This window comes from Grus americana, chromosome 2, assembly GCF_028858705.1.
Source record: "Grus americana isolate bGruAme1 chromosome 2, bGruAme1.mat, whole genome shotgun sequence".
Taxonomy (NCBI): domain Eukaryota; kingdom Metazoa; phylum Chordata; class Aves; order Gruiformes; family Gruidae; genus Grus; species Grus americana.
The window spans coordinates 4,988,411-5,006,077 of record NC_072853.1 but is presented as its reverse complement, the minus strand read 5'-3'; the positions used below and the strand labels follow the sequence as shown (position 1 = coordinate 5,006,077).

The window sequence follows — 17,667 nt, the reverse complement described above, 5'->3', positions numbered from 1 at the left end:
AGCTGCAACCCCAAAGTATGCACTGCACCACTGAACAGGCAACACAAAGCCGCTATCTGGAAAGTCATCCTAGATGACTTGTCAGCGCTAACTGGATCCACTGAGGGGATAGTGCTGGAAGACCTCAGGAGGATGCATTTTTCCCCCCGTGAGTACACATTAAAAGTGAGGTGACGCAGTTGGCTAGCCAGTGCACAGCTTTGTACTTGGTCCAACCAGGAGAAAAAAAACCAAACAAAACAGTTTCCAGACCACCACTGGAAATGATGTGACCGTTCCGATTCCGCATACAATTCCATCTGACCACATACATCCATATGCTCCAGTCAAACCTGCACCTTAAGCAAGCACCTCCCACACAACAAATTGTTAGTGTGAACAAACCTATCATGTTAAACGCACTACAAATAGTTAGACAAGGTCTCTTTCTTCAGTAAATGTGGAAAAAAAAAGAAGAAATTAGAACATAGTAAAACTAGTTGTATCATGAAAAATGGTCACAGACTACAACGTTCATTTTCATTTTAGAGACTAAAAGTAATCTGAAAATAAACATAATTTTCACTCTTTAGTTATACACTTTATTATCTCTTCGTGATACCAGAACTCTTGCTTCATGAAATGGTTGATAACATCCCACTGAGAACTCAAATCTCTATGAGAACTCCTTTCAAGAACTTCTATTTTTTCTGAATAGCAATTACCTTTCTTTCAAAAAGCCACTTCTTGACAAAGATTTTCTTTTAGCCTTTTCTTTTATTATTGATGTCCAATGGCTGTTTTCTCTCTCTCTGACTCTCCCCTAATACTTCATGCTAGGCTTTAACCTAAACAAGGTATTATTCATTGGACTGACTGCATGATATGCCTTGGCACACAGGCACAAAAAGGAACATAGATATAGAGTAGGCCAGCGAAGGTGCCAGCTTGAAAATGTAGCATCTGGAAAGGAATAGTTACAAGAGGCATCAGTTCCAGCTGAGTTCCAAGCTCCACGGAGGGAGATAGCATCCATCTTGTGGACCTTCAGTACAATCAGGCATCTAACTTAAATCTCAGCTGCCAATACAAAATATTTTTATTCGATTGCATCAAAAACTCCTGAATGACAGCTTAAAACAAAAACAAACAAAAAAACCCCCCACCAAATCTAAACCTCTCTCCTGCTGAAACTAAAGGCCACAGAAAGTATTTTCTGCTGAAAGGCTCTATTTTTGCCTAAGAACTTCTCAAAACAATTTGACATTTTGACATTTTTCCATGTTGTGAACAAGTTACGTAAACTGAGAAGACTACCTCCTCCCAGTATCCTTTAAAATTTGACAGGTACTGTGGAAAAGTTGAAGATTGTATTTTGAAGTCTTACCTCACAATAGGCAATTTGGTGAACGGAACAGGAGGTAACTTCAAACCATCTGGAAGAGTGATGAATTCCATTGTACCAGGGCATTTTGCTGTGTAGCTTTCCAAGCTCTGTGTTACATCTTTCTTTTCTAGAAAACAAATTTAAAATAAAATTTAAAAATAACTTCAAACTTACATGTAACAAAAGTTTAAGATGAAGTTATAACCCCAAGTTTTACTTGGTGGTTGTTTGGTAAAATAACTCTAATGGAATGCCAACTAATTTTTGCATACAATGCTTGGAGTTATGCTCCAGAAGCCCTAATGGATGGATCAAATATAATTAAGTGACTTTAAGCAAGACAGTTTTCTGGACTTTTCAGAAACTTTTCAGTCTATACCTACTTTTTGTTGTTTTTTTCATTGTCAAAATAAAAATTTCTACAATTTATGTAGTAAATCTGCATATCCAACATAACTGGCCTCAAGCATGTTAAGGTTATTAATAATAGCATCGTTATGTGAACAAGCCCTGCTCTGAAACATTAGCTGAAACACTACCAAAGGCAAAGAGGAGAAACAAATTACTTTTGATATTGCCTTGTATTAAAAACTATGAATTCTTAAAATAATTGTACTATATTATACTACTAAATCATAACAACCAGTAAGAAAGTTTTTCTTTTGTTTTGCTTAAAAATACAAGAACATTCAAACAAACATAGGTTGTATGGGTTATCTTCAATAATGTGCAATAAATGCTTATGAATTTTATCCAACAATTATTTTCAACAATGTATACAATTTTGTCTCCAGAAAAAAAAAATGTTTATTTGGAAATATAGAGCCTGAACAAAAATTAAGTTTCTCTGATGAAACGGGAGTCTGCAAACAGAAATAAATCCAAGAGCGTGTGTTTAGAGGGGAGAACGAGATAGCTGGAAAATCTTAGACCTATATTACTTTAAAGCAGTGAACATTCCTCCATATATGCGCTACCAATAAAAATAACTATTCAATAACTAAATTGTTCCTAGAAAATACTTCAGAGATCAAAATACTCAATGATAAAACAAAATAGAAAGGGGAAGGGTGATAGCAAATACCGCTGTACAAAAAAACCTGCTTAGACAAGTATATTGGGTTTATACGGCAAATTTTTGGTAATGAGGGGTGCTGTAGGGGCGGCCTTTGGGAGAGGAGACCAGGAGTAGCTCCATGTTGGAGAGCGCCAGTTCCAGCCAACTCCAACATGGACCTGCGCTGGGCTCATCAGCTGGTGGCACCTCTGTGATAATATGTTTAAGAAAGGGTAAAAAATGCTGCGTAGCAACTGTGAGAGGGAAGAGTGAGAAAAATGTGAGAGAAACGTATCCTGTAAACCATGCCACTGCCCGAAACGCCATCTTGGGCCTTGAAAGGCACAAACATCCACTGATGCTTGTGCTGCCCACATCAATCCAGCTTTGTCTGTAAGCTTCTAAGGCCATGAGCACATACTCTTTCAAAGCAAATAAGCATTGATTGTAGTCGCCTTCACTGTGAAATTAATGGCACATAACTGACAAATTGCCTTGCTTGTGTCTATGTTTCACTGAACTGTCTCGAGCCACTCACCACATTTTAATTGCACATAGAAGGTGTTCCCAAAAATACGTGATTAGACATACACACACGCTCGGATCAGTGTAGAACAGCCAGAAGTTGTAGTGGTTCAAGACTGAGTATTTTCATTGAAATTTTAGGCTACAGCATTCAGGTTGCTATTTGCCACGTTATGTGACCAAGGGCGCATAGTACAAGTAGAATCCACTGCGATGGAGAGCATCACAGCTACCAAGAATGATGAAGACAACGCTGCAGTACGTGCTTAATTCTGCTTGAAACTTGGAGGTCTGTCATTCTGAAGATTTAGCTTTCATTTCCTAGTGTGAAACATTGTCAATTACTGTATTCAAAGAAAGCATGCTGCCACTTGCAAAAAGAATTTGTTTACAGATTTGAGAGTAGCATTTTTATTTCACAGTAGAAGCTCAGCATGCTTTCCACAAAGACAAGGCTAAAATAAGACATTTTTCTATGTTATTTTATGAAATGCAGTTAAAAACATGTTGCTGCCAAGCCAGCAGCTCTATTACTTTTTACTTAGCACTGCATCTCAGCTGAGATGCTAAAGGAATCTACATCAATAAGACCCATCAAGAAGCATTCATGATGCATAAGAGCAAGATCTGCATGATCTTGCCCGAGAGCCACTTCTGAACACAAAAGTTGGAGCCTTTCTCCCTTGACCAAGCATCTCTGCTACCCGATCTCTGTGGTACAAATGAATGATACAAACTTCTCTTTTTTTTTTTCTGTTAAATTTGCAAAGCCTAATAGTTGCCAAAACCCTGCTACAGGCTGCTGCTTTCAAACAGCTCTGAACTCTCCTAGCATCTGCCTGGCTGTCATCGTATTTTGACACAATCAAAAACTGCACCAACCTCCTAGGAGGATCTATTCAACTACTAAGTCTCCTGACCCATAGTTTAGAAGACTGACTGTGACCAAAACAGTTATCACTGGTACTAACCTTTCTCTTTGCAAAGAAGAGATAGAAAACAGCTACTCTTGGAGGTCTTTACCCACCTAGTGTCTTCATGCTTGTATACGTCAGCAGGAAAGCAATCACCACTTGATCCTTTGACCTTTGAATTCACCTGAACAGCTTTAAAAGCCTTCACTGCAGCTGGAAACACTGCTGGATAGTCTTGGGTAGGTATTACAGAGACTCATTTATTGAGTGAGAAATGATGGGTTATTTTCTCATCTGGAATAACTACATTTGTGATTTATTTATTTATTTTTCCCCTTGAATTTCTCTCCAGACTCATTGAAAGATCAGGATCATAGAATGGCTGCAACCAAATAAAGCTGAACAAAGCCAGAGTCAGCATTGCCACTCGAGCACATACTTCTCAGTTTGTTCAGTATAACCTCATAGTACAATTTCCCCTTTTCATACCAAATTGTTTTCATTACCTTTTTTTTTTTGGCTGCTTCTGACAACTGAAAATTTTGCAAGTCCACCAATATTCTTGGTAATTTTTTGCTTAACTACTTCATGTCAACACCATGAACATCGGTTTTGTCCCAAAGCTGCTTCAAACCTTCTTCTAATATGAGAACTCAAAAATCTGAAAGCTTCAGTTGCACAGTTAGAAACCATTTGTGACTGAAAGCTACTGAATGTGAAAAAGAAAAGTCTTTCTGCTAGTTTCACAGTAACATGAAGCAGTATTTCAGAGTAATGGAGCCATTGAAAAATCAGACCAGGACAGGAAGGTCAGTTATAGACTACCAACATTTTTAAGCACTTCAGTAACTGTGATCGAACTGTATAACAAACAGCATTTCATGCTTTGGCAGGTAACGGAGAAATTTAGAAGAACACAATTGCTGTAACTGTATATTTTAGCTCTTTAATATTTGAAGAAATTTAAATTATCTGTACTCGGTCTCGGTTATTACCCATTAAAAACTAAGTCAAATATTAAAAATACAACCAACCAATTGGTTGATCTTGTTTTGAACAAGTCATTGTGTCCCTTGCAGAACAACCTACAGCAAAATAGAATGAAGAAAGAACATTTTATGTCTGACCTGCCAATTACATTGGAAGACAAACAACTTTGTTTCCTTATGCAACTTGCTAAAATATTGAAAAATGAATTTGAAAAACAAATAGCTAAAAGCCTTCTGACTTCAGTTTCCCCCTGGTGATAAGCCTAGAATCAAAGTTTTAACAAAAAAATCTAGTACCCAGGGTTCTTTGTGCTGCCTGAGCTTTTCCTCCCCCCTTGAAAAGAGCAAATAATGTTCACAAAGGAGAAGTCCGAGGAGACGTCCTGCAGCAGTCGGCCCCTGAGAAGTGGCAGCCAGCTCGTCTACCCAACTTTCTCAGGAACTGAGGGTCAAACATCTCCTTGATAAATTACTAGTAACAACACAGAAAAGTCAACCTGACAGCAGCAAAAGCATGAGAAACAGTAATTTCTGCACCTAGAAACTCTTTCCTTCACCCAAAAAAAAAAAAATTTGCTTGGCCTCTTACAACTAGAGAAGCTAAAAAAAAAGAAAAAAGTCAGTATCTGCTGCCAGGGAGATCTTCAGCATCACCCTGCCATCAAGACACAGTGTATTCTTTAAACTATAAAAGAATTTCAAAAAGGCCTCAAAATACTTTAAGACCCTCAAAAAAGCTGAAATAGAAATTGAGTATTAATAGACGGTAACCGCTACAAACCTTTTACCTTGAAGTTAATCACTAGATTATAGCATGTATGCGAAGGTCTTAATGACCTTTCATGTAGTCCCTCAGCTCTAGTTTCGGATAGATGCAGATGGACAGTAAGCATCCTATTTGTACACTCAGTACATCACTCTTCACTACTACAACCAAACTAATGTTGTAAGTGAAATGCCTTAGCAAGACTTGCATCATCAATCTAGTAATTTGGTATTTCGGTTAATTCAGCAAAACAGAGCGGGTCTCCTCTAATTCGCAGGCAAGCATCGCCTGGTTTTCCATTACATTAAGCCTGACGGGTGTTGGATAACAGCATTTTCTAGAGTTTTGGTAAACAAACAGCATCTCTAATATTTTTTCTGAAAAATACACGGAGCAAGTAAACACAGCTTCAAACTGTTCAGAGATCTGATACTTGAACAAGTTGCTTTGAAAACAACAAAGGGAATGCTGGGGTTTCATTCCAATATTCTCTACTGCAAAAAATCTCAGCGCTTACCTATGGTTTTTTATACTGCCCTGAACAGCTACATTTCATATTCCTACCTATACTCATTACATCATCAGTTAGACAGGAAGCACACGTAGGCTGACTGGACAACTGGACAACAAAATGACCCAGACGAGTGAGAATTAATGGTCTTTTTTCCTTTGCATCTTCAGGGCACTATTAGCATCTACCTTTTCTACGTATAAACAAGTGTCATGAAACTGCACCAAAATCAACATCTCTGATCTGTTCTGCACACCGCATTTTGTCAATAGACTCAAAAGTTATTCTTATGGGGAAAACCAGAAAGGCACCAGCACACAATGTATTATATGAATCCTGTTTCTTTGAGAAATCAGCAAAATAAATCTCTAAATAAATACAGGGGAGACTAAAAGTAATAAAATTCACAGTTTGACAGGGAAAAGAGCAGGAACAACAAGAAAATAATTAATCTATGCCACCCACAAGCTAAACCCACTTTCATGAACAGATCATCATGAAAAATATCAAATAAAGTGTCTCCATCCATACAAAGAAGAGAATGAGAGCAAAAGGATTTAGTTATCTGTTGTGTAACAGCTCATCTCTGAAAAAAGTTACCAGCTTTACTACTAACTTTGCAGGAAGGTGGGGGAAAGAAGATAATTTTTTCAATATAGACAAAAAGAAGACTTTTGTGTGTGTCAGAATAATGTTTTCTGCTTTTAAGATGACCACCACAGAGAGAGAATGGGATGAGATTGACTAAACAGACCACGGTCTTCTATTACAAGATTTTTAATAATTATATAAAACGTGTACACATTTAGTCACAGTCAGTTTGAAATTCACAGCTAACACAAAAATATTTTTAGATAAAATCTCATGAAAAATTGACATAGCTGAAGTCAGAGTTCAGAAACATGCCATTAAAATTTCAGTATCTAGTTCCCCACCGTATCCGAGAACGTCAGATGTCTGTATACTTTGAACACTACAAAAATACATTTTGACATACAAAAATCAGTATGTAAACCACTGAACAATATTAATGATTTTTTCATGTTATGAAATACCAGAAGACCTACCTTAATGTAAAGTGGAGCAAATTAAGCATAAATAACTTCCATAACAAAAAAAAAAAAGGTAAGGACTGCCGCAAAGTTGCTTCTGAGCAAAGCAAGCTTTGTAAAAATTTAGATACAATGGCATAACTGTTAAACACATCTGATTTTGTATTTTGGGTGGAAGGAGCACACAGAGACAGAAGATAGAAGAATAACATGCTGATTTCAGTAGGACATTCTTGCCAATATACTGTTATGCAAAGTCACTGGAATTTGGCCAGAGAGGATTATTACAATTCAAAGTTTCAATGCCTCCACTAGTGATACAAAGAGAAAAGACTTGCTTGAGAAAAGGATAGTTTAATTGTTTACAGAACTAGACAACTGTCTGAAAACACAACTAAAACATATCAGCTCTCTCAACTAACACATAGTTGAGTTTTCCAATCCTTCAAGAACAAACAAAAAAAACCCCACAAACCCAAAACATTTCTTCATTATCACTCCTAGATAGAATCATAGCGTGGTTTGGGTTGGAAGGAACCTCAAAGATCTTACTCTTCTTTGCTTAGCACATGCAATCATACTCAATGGACATTATATGGGGAGTTCACCAAAGTACAAGGACAACCCTCTTTTAAACCTGGATAGGTTTTGGTTTTGGTTTTTTTTTTTTACATATAAAGTGCTACTTTCAGTAGCAGCCTTGATTCCAGTGCCTTCATTTGGCTTTAGGCTAAAGAGAGCAGGACTGAGTCTGTTAAGTGTCATATAAAATCTATTTGAATTTTAGTAAAATAGTTAATATAGCACCTTCTAAAATGTACCAAAGGAAGCTAAAAACCTTAGCTCTTAAAAATATAGCACAAATTCTGCATGTCTTCATATTGCCAATTAAAGTATGTCTTCCCCAAAGTAATCTTTTTTGTCTGGAATGAAATCTTTGCAACTTTTCTTCGTTTGAACTCTTCTATCTTCTCCCTCAATTGATCAAATCAGGCTTCTTCAAAAATGAGAGCTAACTACATGAAGATAGGAATTTTCAGTTAAAGCTCAGAAACTTCATTTTGTTCATGAATGGCTTTATACAAATTAATAGGAACTTCTGCATAAAGAAATGCACCATTTTATTGTAATGATAGAGCTTCTGTTTTTCCTAAGAATTTGGATATGGTGTTGGCTGGAGTTTTTGTCTGTACCTCATCAACACACAAGTCTAAACAATGGTAAGTCATATGTGAGAGACTTCACAGACTCACAGTATAGTACAGGTTGGAAGAGACCTCTGGAGATCATCTAGTCCAACCCCCCCCTGCTAAAGCACGATCCCCTAGAGCAGGTTGCACAGGATCACATCCAGGTGGGTTTTGAATCTCTCCAGAGAAGGAGACTCCACAACCTCTCTGGGCAGCCTGTTCCAGTGCTCGGTCACCTTCACAGTAAAGAAGTTTTCCCTCATGTTCAGATGGAACTTCCTGTGTTCCAGTTTGTGCCCGTTGCCCCTTGTCCTGTCACTGGGCACCACTGAAAAGAGTCTGGCTCCATCCTCTTGACACCCACCCTTTAGATATTTGTAAGCATTGATGAGATCCCCTCTCAGTCTTCTCTTCTCCAGGCTAAACAGACCCAGCTCTCTCAGCCTTCCCCATACGAGAGATGCTCCAGTCCCTCATCACCCTCATAGCCCTTCACTGGACTCTCTCCAGTAGTTCCCTGTCTGTCTTGAACTGGGGAGCCCAGAACTGGACACAATATTCCAGATGTGGCCTCACCAGGGCGGAGTAGAGGGCGAGGATAACCTCCCTCGACCTGCTGGCCAATGCTCTTCTTAACACGCCCCAGGATACCATTTGGCCTTCTTGGCCACGAGGGCACATTGCTGGCTCATGGAGAGCTTGTTGTCCACCAGGACTCCCAGGTCCTTCTCCGCAGAGCTGCTTCCCAGTAGGTCAACCCCTAACCTGTACAGGTGCTTGGGGTTATTCCTCCCTAGGTGGAGGGCCCTACACTTGCCCTTGTTGCATTTCATATGGTTCCTCTCCTCCCAACTATCCAGGCTGTCCAGGTCTCGCTGAATGGCAGCACAGCCTTCTGGTGTGTCGGCCACTCCTCCCAGTTTTGTATCTGTGTTGGGTTTGCATGGCAAGGTTTTGGTAGCGGGGGGGCTACAGGGGTGGCTTCTGTGAGAAGCTGCCAGAAGCTCCCCCTGTGTCTGACAGGGCCAATGCCAGCCGGCTCCAAGACAGGCTCACCGCTGGCCAAGGCCAAGCCAATCAGCACCTCTGTGATAACATATTTAAGAAGGAAAAAAAAAAAAACAGTTAGAGAGAGCTTTTGCAGCCGGAGAGAGGAGTGAGAAGATGTAAGAAACTCTGCAGACACCAAGGTCAGTGCAGATGGAGGGGGAGGAGGAGCTCCAGGCGCCGGAGCAGAGATCCCCCTGCAGCCCGTGGTGAAGGCCATGGTGAAGCAGGCTGTCCCCCTGCAGCCCATGGAGGAAGGATGAGGGGGTGTAGAGATTCCACCTGCAGCCCGTGGAGGACCCCACGCCGGAGCAGGTGGAGGCACCTGAAGGAGGCTGTGGCCCGTGGGAAGCCCACGCTGGAGCAAGTTCCAGGCCGGACCGGTGGACCCGTGAAGAGGGGAGCCCACGCCAGGGCAGGTTTGCTGGCAGGACTTGTGACCTCGTGGGGGACCCCACGCTGGAGCAGTTTGCTCCTGAAGGTCTGCACCCCATGAGAGGGACTCCATGCTGGAACAGGGGAACGATGAGAGGAGTCCTTCCCCTGAGGATGAAGAAGCGGCAGAAACACCGTGAGATGAACTGACCGTAACCCCCACTCCCCATCCCCCTGTGCCGCTGAGGGGGGGAAGGTTGAAGCCGGGAGTGAAGTTGAGCCCGGGAAGATGGGAGGGGTGGGGGGAAGTGTTTTAAGAGTTGATTTTATTTTCTCATTCCTCTACTCTGTTTTGCCTAGTAATAAATTAGATGAATTCCCTCTCTAAGTTTGGTCTGTTTTGCTCGTGACAACAATTAGTGAGTGATCTCTCCCTGTCCTTATCTCGACCTACAAGCATTTCGTTATGCCTTTTCTCCCCTGTTTAGTGAATGAGGGGAGTGAGAGAGCGGCTCTGGTGGGCACCTGGCCTCCAGCCAGGGTCAACCCACCACAGTATCATCAGCAAATTTGCAGGTCATTGATGAAGATGTTGAACAAGACTGGACCCAGTACTGACCCCTGGGGAACACCACATTTAGGTTTGTTTACGTTGCTAGACAATTTGGATCAGTCTTCACTTCCATTACAGTGTTTTTCTTTCACATGACATATGACTCAACTGTTGGTCTTCACATGTTGTGCTATGCAAATGAATTTAAATCTTTTATCACTGTTGCTAGTTTACTCAGTCTCATTTATTTATTCCACTGCAAAATTAACACATTCACTGAATTAGGATCTGAATCAGTTACTCAAGGAACACAAGGATAAGGAGATCATTATTTGAGACAGATAAATATTGTATAGGCATTGTGATTTTCCTCTAAGTAATCTTTACTTTCTACATAGTCTAAAAGACATGTATTTCAGGAAAATAAATTACACCTTTTTAATAAAGCAGTTGGAGTGAAGTTATTTAATGTTAGCTTTTCTCTAGAAAACACCAGTTCCAGAGAGAGAATTTAAAAGAATAAAACAAGCCCAGAGAGTTTTACCCTGCTGCTACTATTTTGAATTAAAAAAAGAAAAAAGATTTTTTTAAAAAGCAGGGAAAAATGTTGCAGATAAACAATTCCCAGCAACAGCAGCAAGTAACAGTGCTGAATTTTTATAGTACACAACAGAAGAAAACAAAGAACTAGATTAAAAGCTGCAAAATTCATGGCACCATGATGAATAAGAAGAGTTAAGTAGCTTCTAAGAAGCCTCCTCCTATTTCATGTGCAATCTCAGAAGTCTTTCATCACAGTATGTCAGAAGGCATTTACATTCAAGCTTTTTTGCTATATTCATTCTTACACCACTTTGTGCCACTGCTATACATCAAATACAAGAGGTGACAAGTCTGTTCAATTACTTTTTTATATATACACACACACATACATATACTTTTTTATATGTACGTACACAGATAAGATATGGCACTATGCTGAAACTGTAAAAAGATTTCCAATTAATGGCTAAGAACCTACTGCGCTGCTATAAATATTCCCTGGTAATTACATTGAAGATTTCAGTCTCCATCCTGAAATCAGTTAATTTTAATACTATAAGATCAAACAAAGTATTTCCCTTTTGAAAGATTTATTGGTTAGGCAAAAACAACTCACAGGCACTTTGTCAACTAAAATACAAGGCAGTGCATTAAAACAAGTTCATTAACGTCAGTTAAGTAAACCTCACTTCAGCTCAGAAGTTTACATCAAGTTTTAATTTGCATTATATTCTCTGTTCAGTTGGATTAAAGCTTCATTCTTTTCAGCCCTTCAAATCAATAACTTTTACCTTTCTAAAAATTAATTTACACACTATAGAGGATCCTAGGGAAAACGCTGTCCTAATTTAAACGCGGTATTCAGGAATAACGTTCCTTATGACTACAAAACATTGCAAAGTGCTGACAGGCTAGGTCTGTTATTAGCAAATATTGCAGCACAAAAGGAGAGAAGCTATAGAGCAAAGCAGTTGTTGCCTACATCACACATTTCAGGGGATTACTTGCGACAGTTAGGAGAAGCAGACCTTCTAAGACGAGGTTTCCAACACAGGATCTCTTATTTTCCACTCTCAAGAAATAATAATCACAATCAAGTCTACTCTGGAAACTCTTCTAAATTACTCTGGCTCGGCAACAAATTGTGATACTATAATTTTTTCCAGTTTCCTAATACCTTACAACTGTTTTGAAAACCAAAAGTCTATGCCACGTGACTAATAATGTCTTTCGCCAACACCAGAATTTCATTTCCTTATTGTTTCTTTCTGTATCTTCTAATCATTAATCAATGTACCAAAAGGGGCTTTGTACATTGTATTGGGAACACTGTATTAACTAAATCACACTCATTTAAATGCCCCATCATTCCTTGGAAAGAACATCTACAGAAAGAAGTCACGCTTCAAAGATCTTCTATCTCCTTCCCATTAGATCACAATTATCCATATGCCTACTATTATTTACTACAGTTTCTTGTAATTTACCCAGTAAAAATATCAAATTTACTGAACTCCAGATGGGTTCAAAGGATGGAATTCTGTTTACCTTGCTTCAAAAGAAGCGTCTATGACTAAGGTCAGGTGCAGACACCTAGTCAGTACTGACGAGACAGCCGTATATGTGTAAAGGGAGTGATGAATCTTGTCAAAAGAATCACTGGGATGGTCAGGATCATTAGGATGACTAGGATGGAGACATCTACACTGAAGACACACCCACCTCATTCAGTTAACTTCCATCCCTCTCTGAACTCAAAAAAATGCAGATACACTTACCATTTGTAATTTCAAAATGAGAAGGAAGACAATTTAAGAAATCTATTAATTGCAAGTGTTGTTCAACTATTTAATTTTTAAATTCTTTTAGCATCTTTGAACCTTACCTAGTGCCTAAATTTTATTACTACTCATTTTACAGTTAAGATCACTCCCCACCATAAACCATTTCTAATTACACTTTGAAAGAATTCCACAGATTTATTCTCTTTAGAGGAAGGACCAAACCTCCTTCCTAAAAAAAGAACCTTGATCAAAACTTTCTGATACAGCTCAATCTTCCCTGAACATCTCTTTTATATCTCAATTATGTTTCAGTTCTGTCAGGCATCCTGCTTTTAATGTATTTGTAGAAGTTATTAGCTGTCATGAGTTCAGCAAGTTACTCCTCAAAATCTTTTCTGGGCTTATGTTCCTCCTCCTTCCTCCCTGCCCCCATTTAACTTACCAGGGTTGACATTCCCTTCTACTTTCTGTTTGGACATCACATCTACTTTTAGACAGTAAACTTTTTTTTTCCCTCCCCCAACTGCATTTATTTTGCTGTTTAATGAAAAAAGCAAGGGTAGTTATTTTTTTATTTATTTTAATGGCGAAGGAGAATACACTTACTGAGAATCTACTATGACATCTGTAAGCAGTCTCCATGCTACCAGCAAACATACTACTCCTTTTAATTTCTTCCAGTTAGCTTCCTCACTTTTATGTATCTCCTCCTTTCAAAGTTTAATACTACTGTGGTTTGTTCATTTTAAAATCATGCATCCATATTTGTTTATCCTACATCTTATTTCTGATACTTATAATCTTGTTTCCTGTGACCTAAATATGAAGAATAGAAGGAAAAAAAAAAAAAGAGGAGCAGCACTATGGGAATAGGCAGGAGGAACGGCAAACAGAAGGGAGCAATGGCGAGCAACCATCTGAAACTGAAGAAATGAGCTGAAGCTCTCAAGAACTCTTGCTACAGCAGTCTAAACAGGGACAAAGTGAGAAAGTCATAGCAAGACATACACAAGAGAACAGGATACAGCTAGGTGAACATATAGGAACAAGTTGCTCCAGCAGTCCCTCAAAACAAGAGGTGGTTTTAAATTATTCCATGCTCTGGAGTAGCAGCAGTTATTTATATGTTTATAGGTTATTTTTATACCTTTTTCCAGTGAAATGCCATTTAGTCAAATCAATGTGGAGAAGTATAACTCACCAAGTGCCCATGCAGCTTGATTTCATTTTCCCAGGTGTTTGGGTGGAAATTCAAGACAATGTTTTAGATAAAAATCCTCAGAAATTGAATCTGGTCTTTACTGCTGCCAATATAGGCTTGGCAGAAGGGTTACACTTAAGGGCATTTACACATTCGCTTTCGGTCTAGCTGTCAATTTTTATAAGCCCAGTTTAATATTCTTTTTTATTTCCTATATTTCTATATAGCAATTTGAAATTTAAATATCACCAAGTGAACGCATATGTAATCTATTCTATAAATAAAAATGTCTGTAATATACGGCATAGTTTCCTCTTTCAAGCTGTGAGATAGAAAGGCATATTTTAAGAGCTGTCAGACACCATGTCTGACATGATCAAATTACGATCAGTCCAGGCTTAACCATAATTTCTAAAGATAAACAAAGTTTAGGGATTTTTTTCTTAGTCAAAGCTCATCACTTCTTTGCGAAAGACACAGACCTCACCCCAGCAGTTGACGTGTCAGCCATCACCTGAGCACAGCAGTCTCAAAAGGAAGATGAAAAGGTTCTGAAAGTGATCTCAGATTATTGTCATGCAGTCCCTGGTCGTCCAACTACCAACAACTCTAAGCTGTCAAGGCATCAAAGTCATCTGCCCAGCCAACACTGACAAGTGCATCACAATCGATCTAGATGGGAACTGAAATAGCATTCGGTTTAAATTTTGGCAGAAATTCTTCATCACAGAAGATGATCTCAGCACGGGCTGAGAATAAGTATCTTCTGGAAAGTGAGAGATTGTTTTCATGAGAAAACAGCCTGGAGCCAAACTTACAAACCTCTAACGTTTGGACAGCATGTATCAACGTGTCATATGATTTTGAAGTACCAAGCAATAGCCACTACTGCAGCAGGGATAGAATCCTGCCATCATAGAGTTCAGAATCACATCAATGAAATATATACAGCTAGGGATATTTCTGAAAATTCAACTCAGGACCTCTGAAAGGAACAAAATCCTTTTTCTTAGGTAGAGCTATGTTTTTATCATCCCACTGACCAAGTACAGCCATGGCATGCAGTCGCTACCTGAGATAAACCACAAAAAACAACTCCTGACCACGTAATGACCTCAGCCAATGTGGTAACTTAACTGGTAACTTGGCAACTTTCTATGCAGCACAGAAAAATAATAAAAACTTAGCATTCTTGAACTCCAATGCTACTGAATTTCTTCAGTTTCCTAATTAAATCTTTAACTGGTTAAGAAAACCTGGAAGTTTCAGTCATGTGATTATCAGAGACTACTATTAATTACAACACTTTTAAAAAGTTCATAATATAAGGGAAACAGTTCACAGACTTAAAATGGTAAGTAGCATAATCCTATGGATTCAAATCATCTTGCTTTTGTCCTGTACTACAATCTAAGATTTCAGGTGTTTTGTTGGTTTATTTTTTCCTAACATTTTGACATTTTCGAAAGAGCTATAAATTTATAAGTAATCTTCTATGCTAAATGGACCCTTGCACAACACTATACGAAATCAATCTCAGAAGAATTAAAAAAAAAATTACAAGCCAGAAATACATTTCTGGCACTGTCATCCACAGTCTGGCTAGTTTGGAACACCACTACCCATGTCTGAGCAACATGCTATCAATAAAGGACTTCAAACACAACAGCAAGTTCTATTTTGGATGTCTTCAGGAGAGAAGGAGAAAGAGATTCAGCTATTTTTCAAACCCGTTGGAGAACATTTAGTTTGATTTTTCAAAGACACTAAACATCACAGTTATCATAGGTGTTACGAAACTGGAAGCTTTACTCAGACAAATAACATTTGAAGACAAGAAACACAAAAGTTGCTTCTCTAAGATTTCAAACCTTTTTAGGATTAGGGATTAGCAATATCATATGTGGGCATGCATAGTAGAAGAGCTTAAAGCCTTGTCTTCAGCCAAACTTTCCATACATAAATCAACAAAGCTTCATTAAAGTCCTGGAAAATCCAAGGACCTTTTCACAGCGAATAAGATCTACAGACAGAAAGATAATTTATTCCAGTTTATCAGTTCCTCTCCTTCCTCCTCTACTGATTTGAGCCACTAAACAGAGGGAATTCACTGCCAGGCAAAGACCTAAAGCTTGCCAACAAAGTTCTTTGCTGCAGAAGTCACCAGGGAGAGACGTTTGGCCATAACTAAAGGAGATAGAGTAAAATGGTGTAGTGGTTTGTTTTGGTTTTTTTTTTCCTCCTATCCCCTTTATCATAAACATGGGATTAACTGAAAAAAAAAAAAAAAATGCACTTTTTACCTAGTTTACTGTGAATCAAAAACATTTTTAAAAAACTTTCATCACTAGTTCATTATCTTGGTAATAAACAAACCCATTTAAAGTATTTTTCCTAAGAAACATAATACAAACATAACAGTTGTCACTTTTTGTTTTTCCATGTAGATTTTAAATGCTGCATGGCTCTCCCCTGCAAAAAGGTCCTTACACACATCATTACCATTTCTGAAAATCATCCACAGATAGATTCATCTACTAACAAATTTAATTAATTTAATAAATCCCACTGAAATTTATTGAATTTAAAAAAAAAATGAAAGAAACCACAGAAACATAAGCCTACTGTCCTATTTAAACAGTGTTTAATTCAATTCCACCATGTTCAGCTTCTACAAGTTCATTGTCTCAGAGATGAGGATCATGCCTACTCCCTCAGATGAATTCTGTATCCAGACTATGAATGTTTCATCAGAAAACATATTTCATCAGAAAACTCATGGTAGATTCAGTCTGAACTACCGTACACTCTTCTGTGTTTACTTTTCAACCTCAGCTCCTCTCAATCTCTTGATTAATAGCACTTATGAAGGCTGCTAGTATTTTCAAATAATATTTTTTTAATCCACACGCAAATTAAGCCCTCTGATCATATTCTTAATATTTACAGAGGAAATAAACCATTAGGCTTGAGGCAGCCAGTCTACAGATGGAAAATAGTAAAGGAGGTTTTATTTTAGATACTACACATCAAGGTCAGAACATTAATATTTAAAACTAATAACACTGTATACGTGATTGATTACCATCAACAAACTACCTCATACAGACACAGAATTCCCTAACTTCTGTGCTCTCCATTACTTTTCAAATTAAGTATATTTCAAAACAAACTTACATTATTTGACTGCAGGACAGAAGAAAATGAAAATATTTCTTTCTTTTAAAAATCATACCTTGATCAGAAAGAAAATCCAGCATGGTCTGGAGAAGGAAAGACAGATGCCTGACACATAGAGCTGGATTGCCCATTCTTCTGGAAGCATATACTAGTTCATGAAGCAAACGCATCTGTACTGCAGCCCATCCTCTATGGGTTCCTATAAAGTAAGTAGTCATTTAATACTTTTTAAAACTAGAAGTCATCACAAACCAATAGGTTTGTGTTTTCTTTATATACTAAGCAGTAATTTAATTGCACTTAGAAAAATTGCCCAATGGAACCAATAATTACAAAATCGAAATCTCAAAACAAAAGAAAAATTAGGATCTTTGAGTTTGCTTGAATATTTAGATGTGAAAGCATTTTTTGTTTTATGAGCGTGTTGTCATGGTTTAACCCGGCAGGTAGCTAAAATGACCACACAGCTGTTCACTCACTCACCCCACAGTGGGATGGGGGAGAGAAATGAAAAGAAAAAAAAGGAAAAAAGGTAAAACTCGTGGGTTGAGATAAAGACAGTTTGATAGGACAGAAAAAGAAGACAGTAATAATAATAATAATAAATAATATAC

The 17,667-nt window shown here is 38.3% G+C and overlaps 1 protein-coding gene across 4 annotated transcripts in view; it reads right to left on the bottom strand.

Annotated features, from left to right (window-relative positions):
* The window catches only part of TRAPPC9 (trafficking protein particle complex subunit 9), a 528,370-nt gene that overhangs the window by 473,937 nt on the left and 36,766 nt on the right, over positions 1-17,667 (bottom strand). For all 4 annotated transcript variants that reach the window (XM_054814465.1, XM_054814467.1, XM_054814464.1 and 1 more), the window contains 2 exons: positions 17,109-17,252; positions 1,367-1,493 (listed from right to left, as the gene is read on the bottom strand). In XM_054814465.1, the coding sequence (XP_054670440.1) occupies positions 1,367-1,493; positions 17,109-17,252 (271 nt within the window). The remainder of the gene's footprint in view (positions 1-1,366; positions 1,494-17,108; positions 17,253-17,667) is intronic.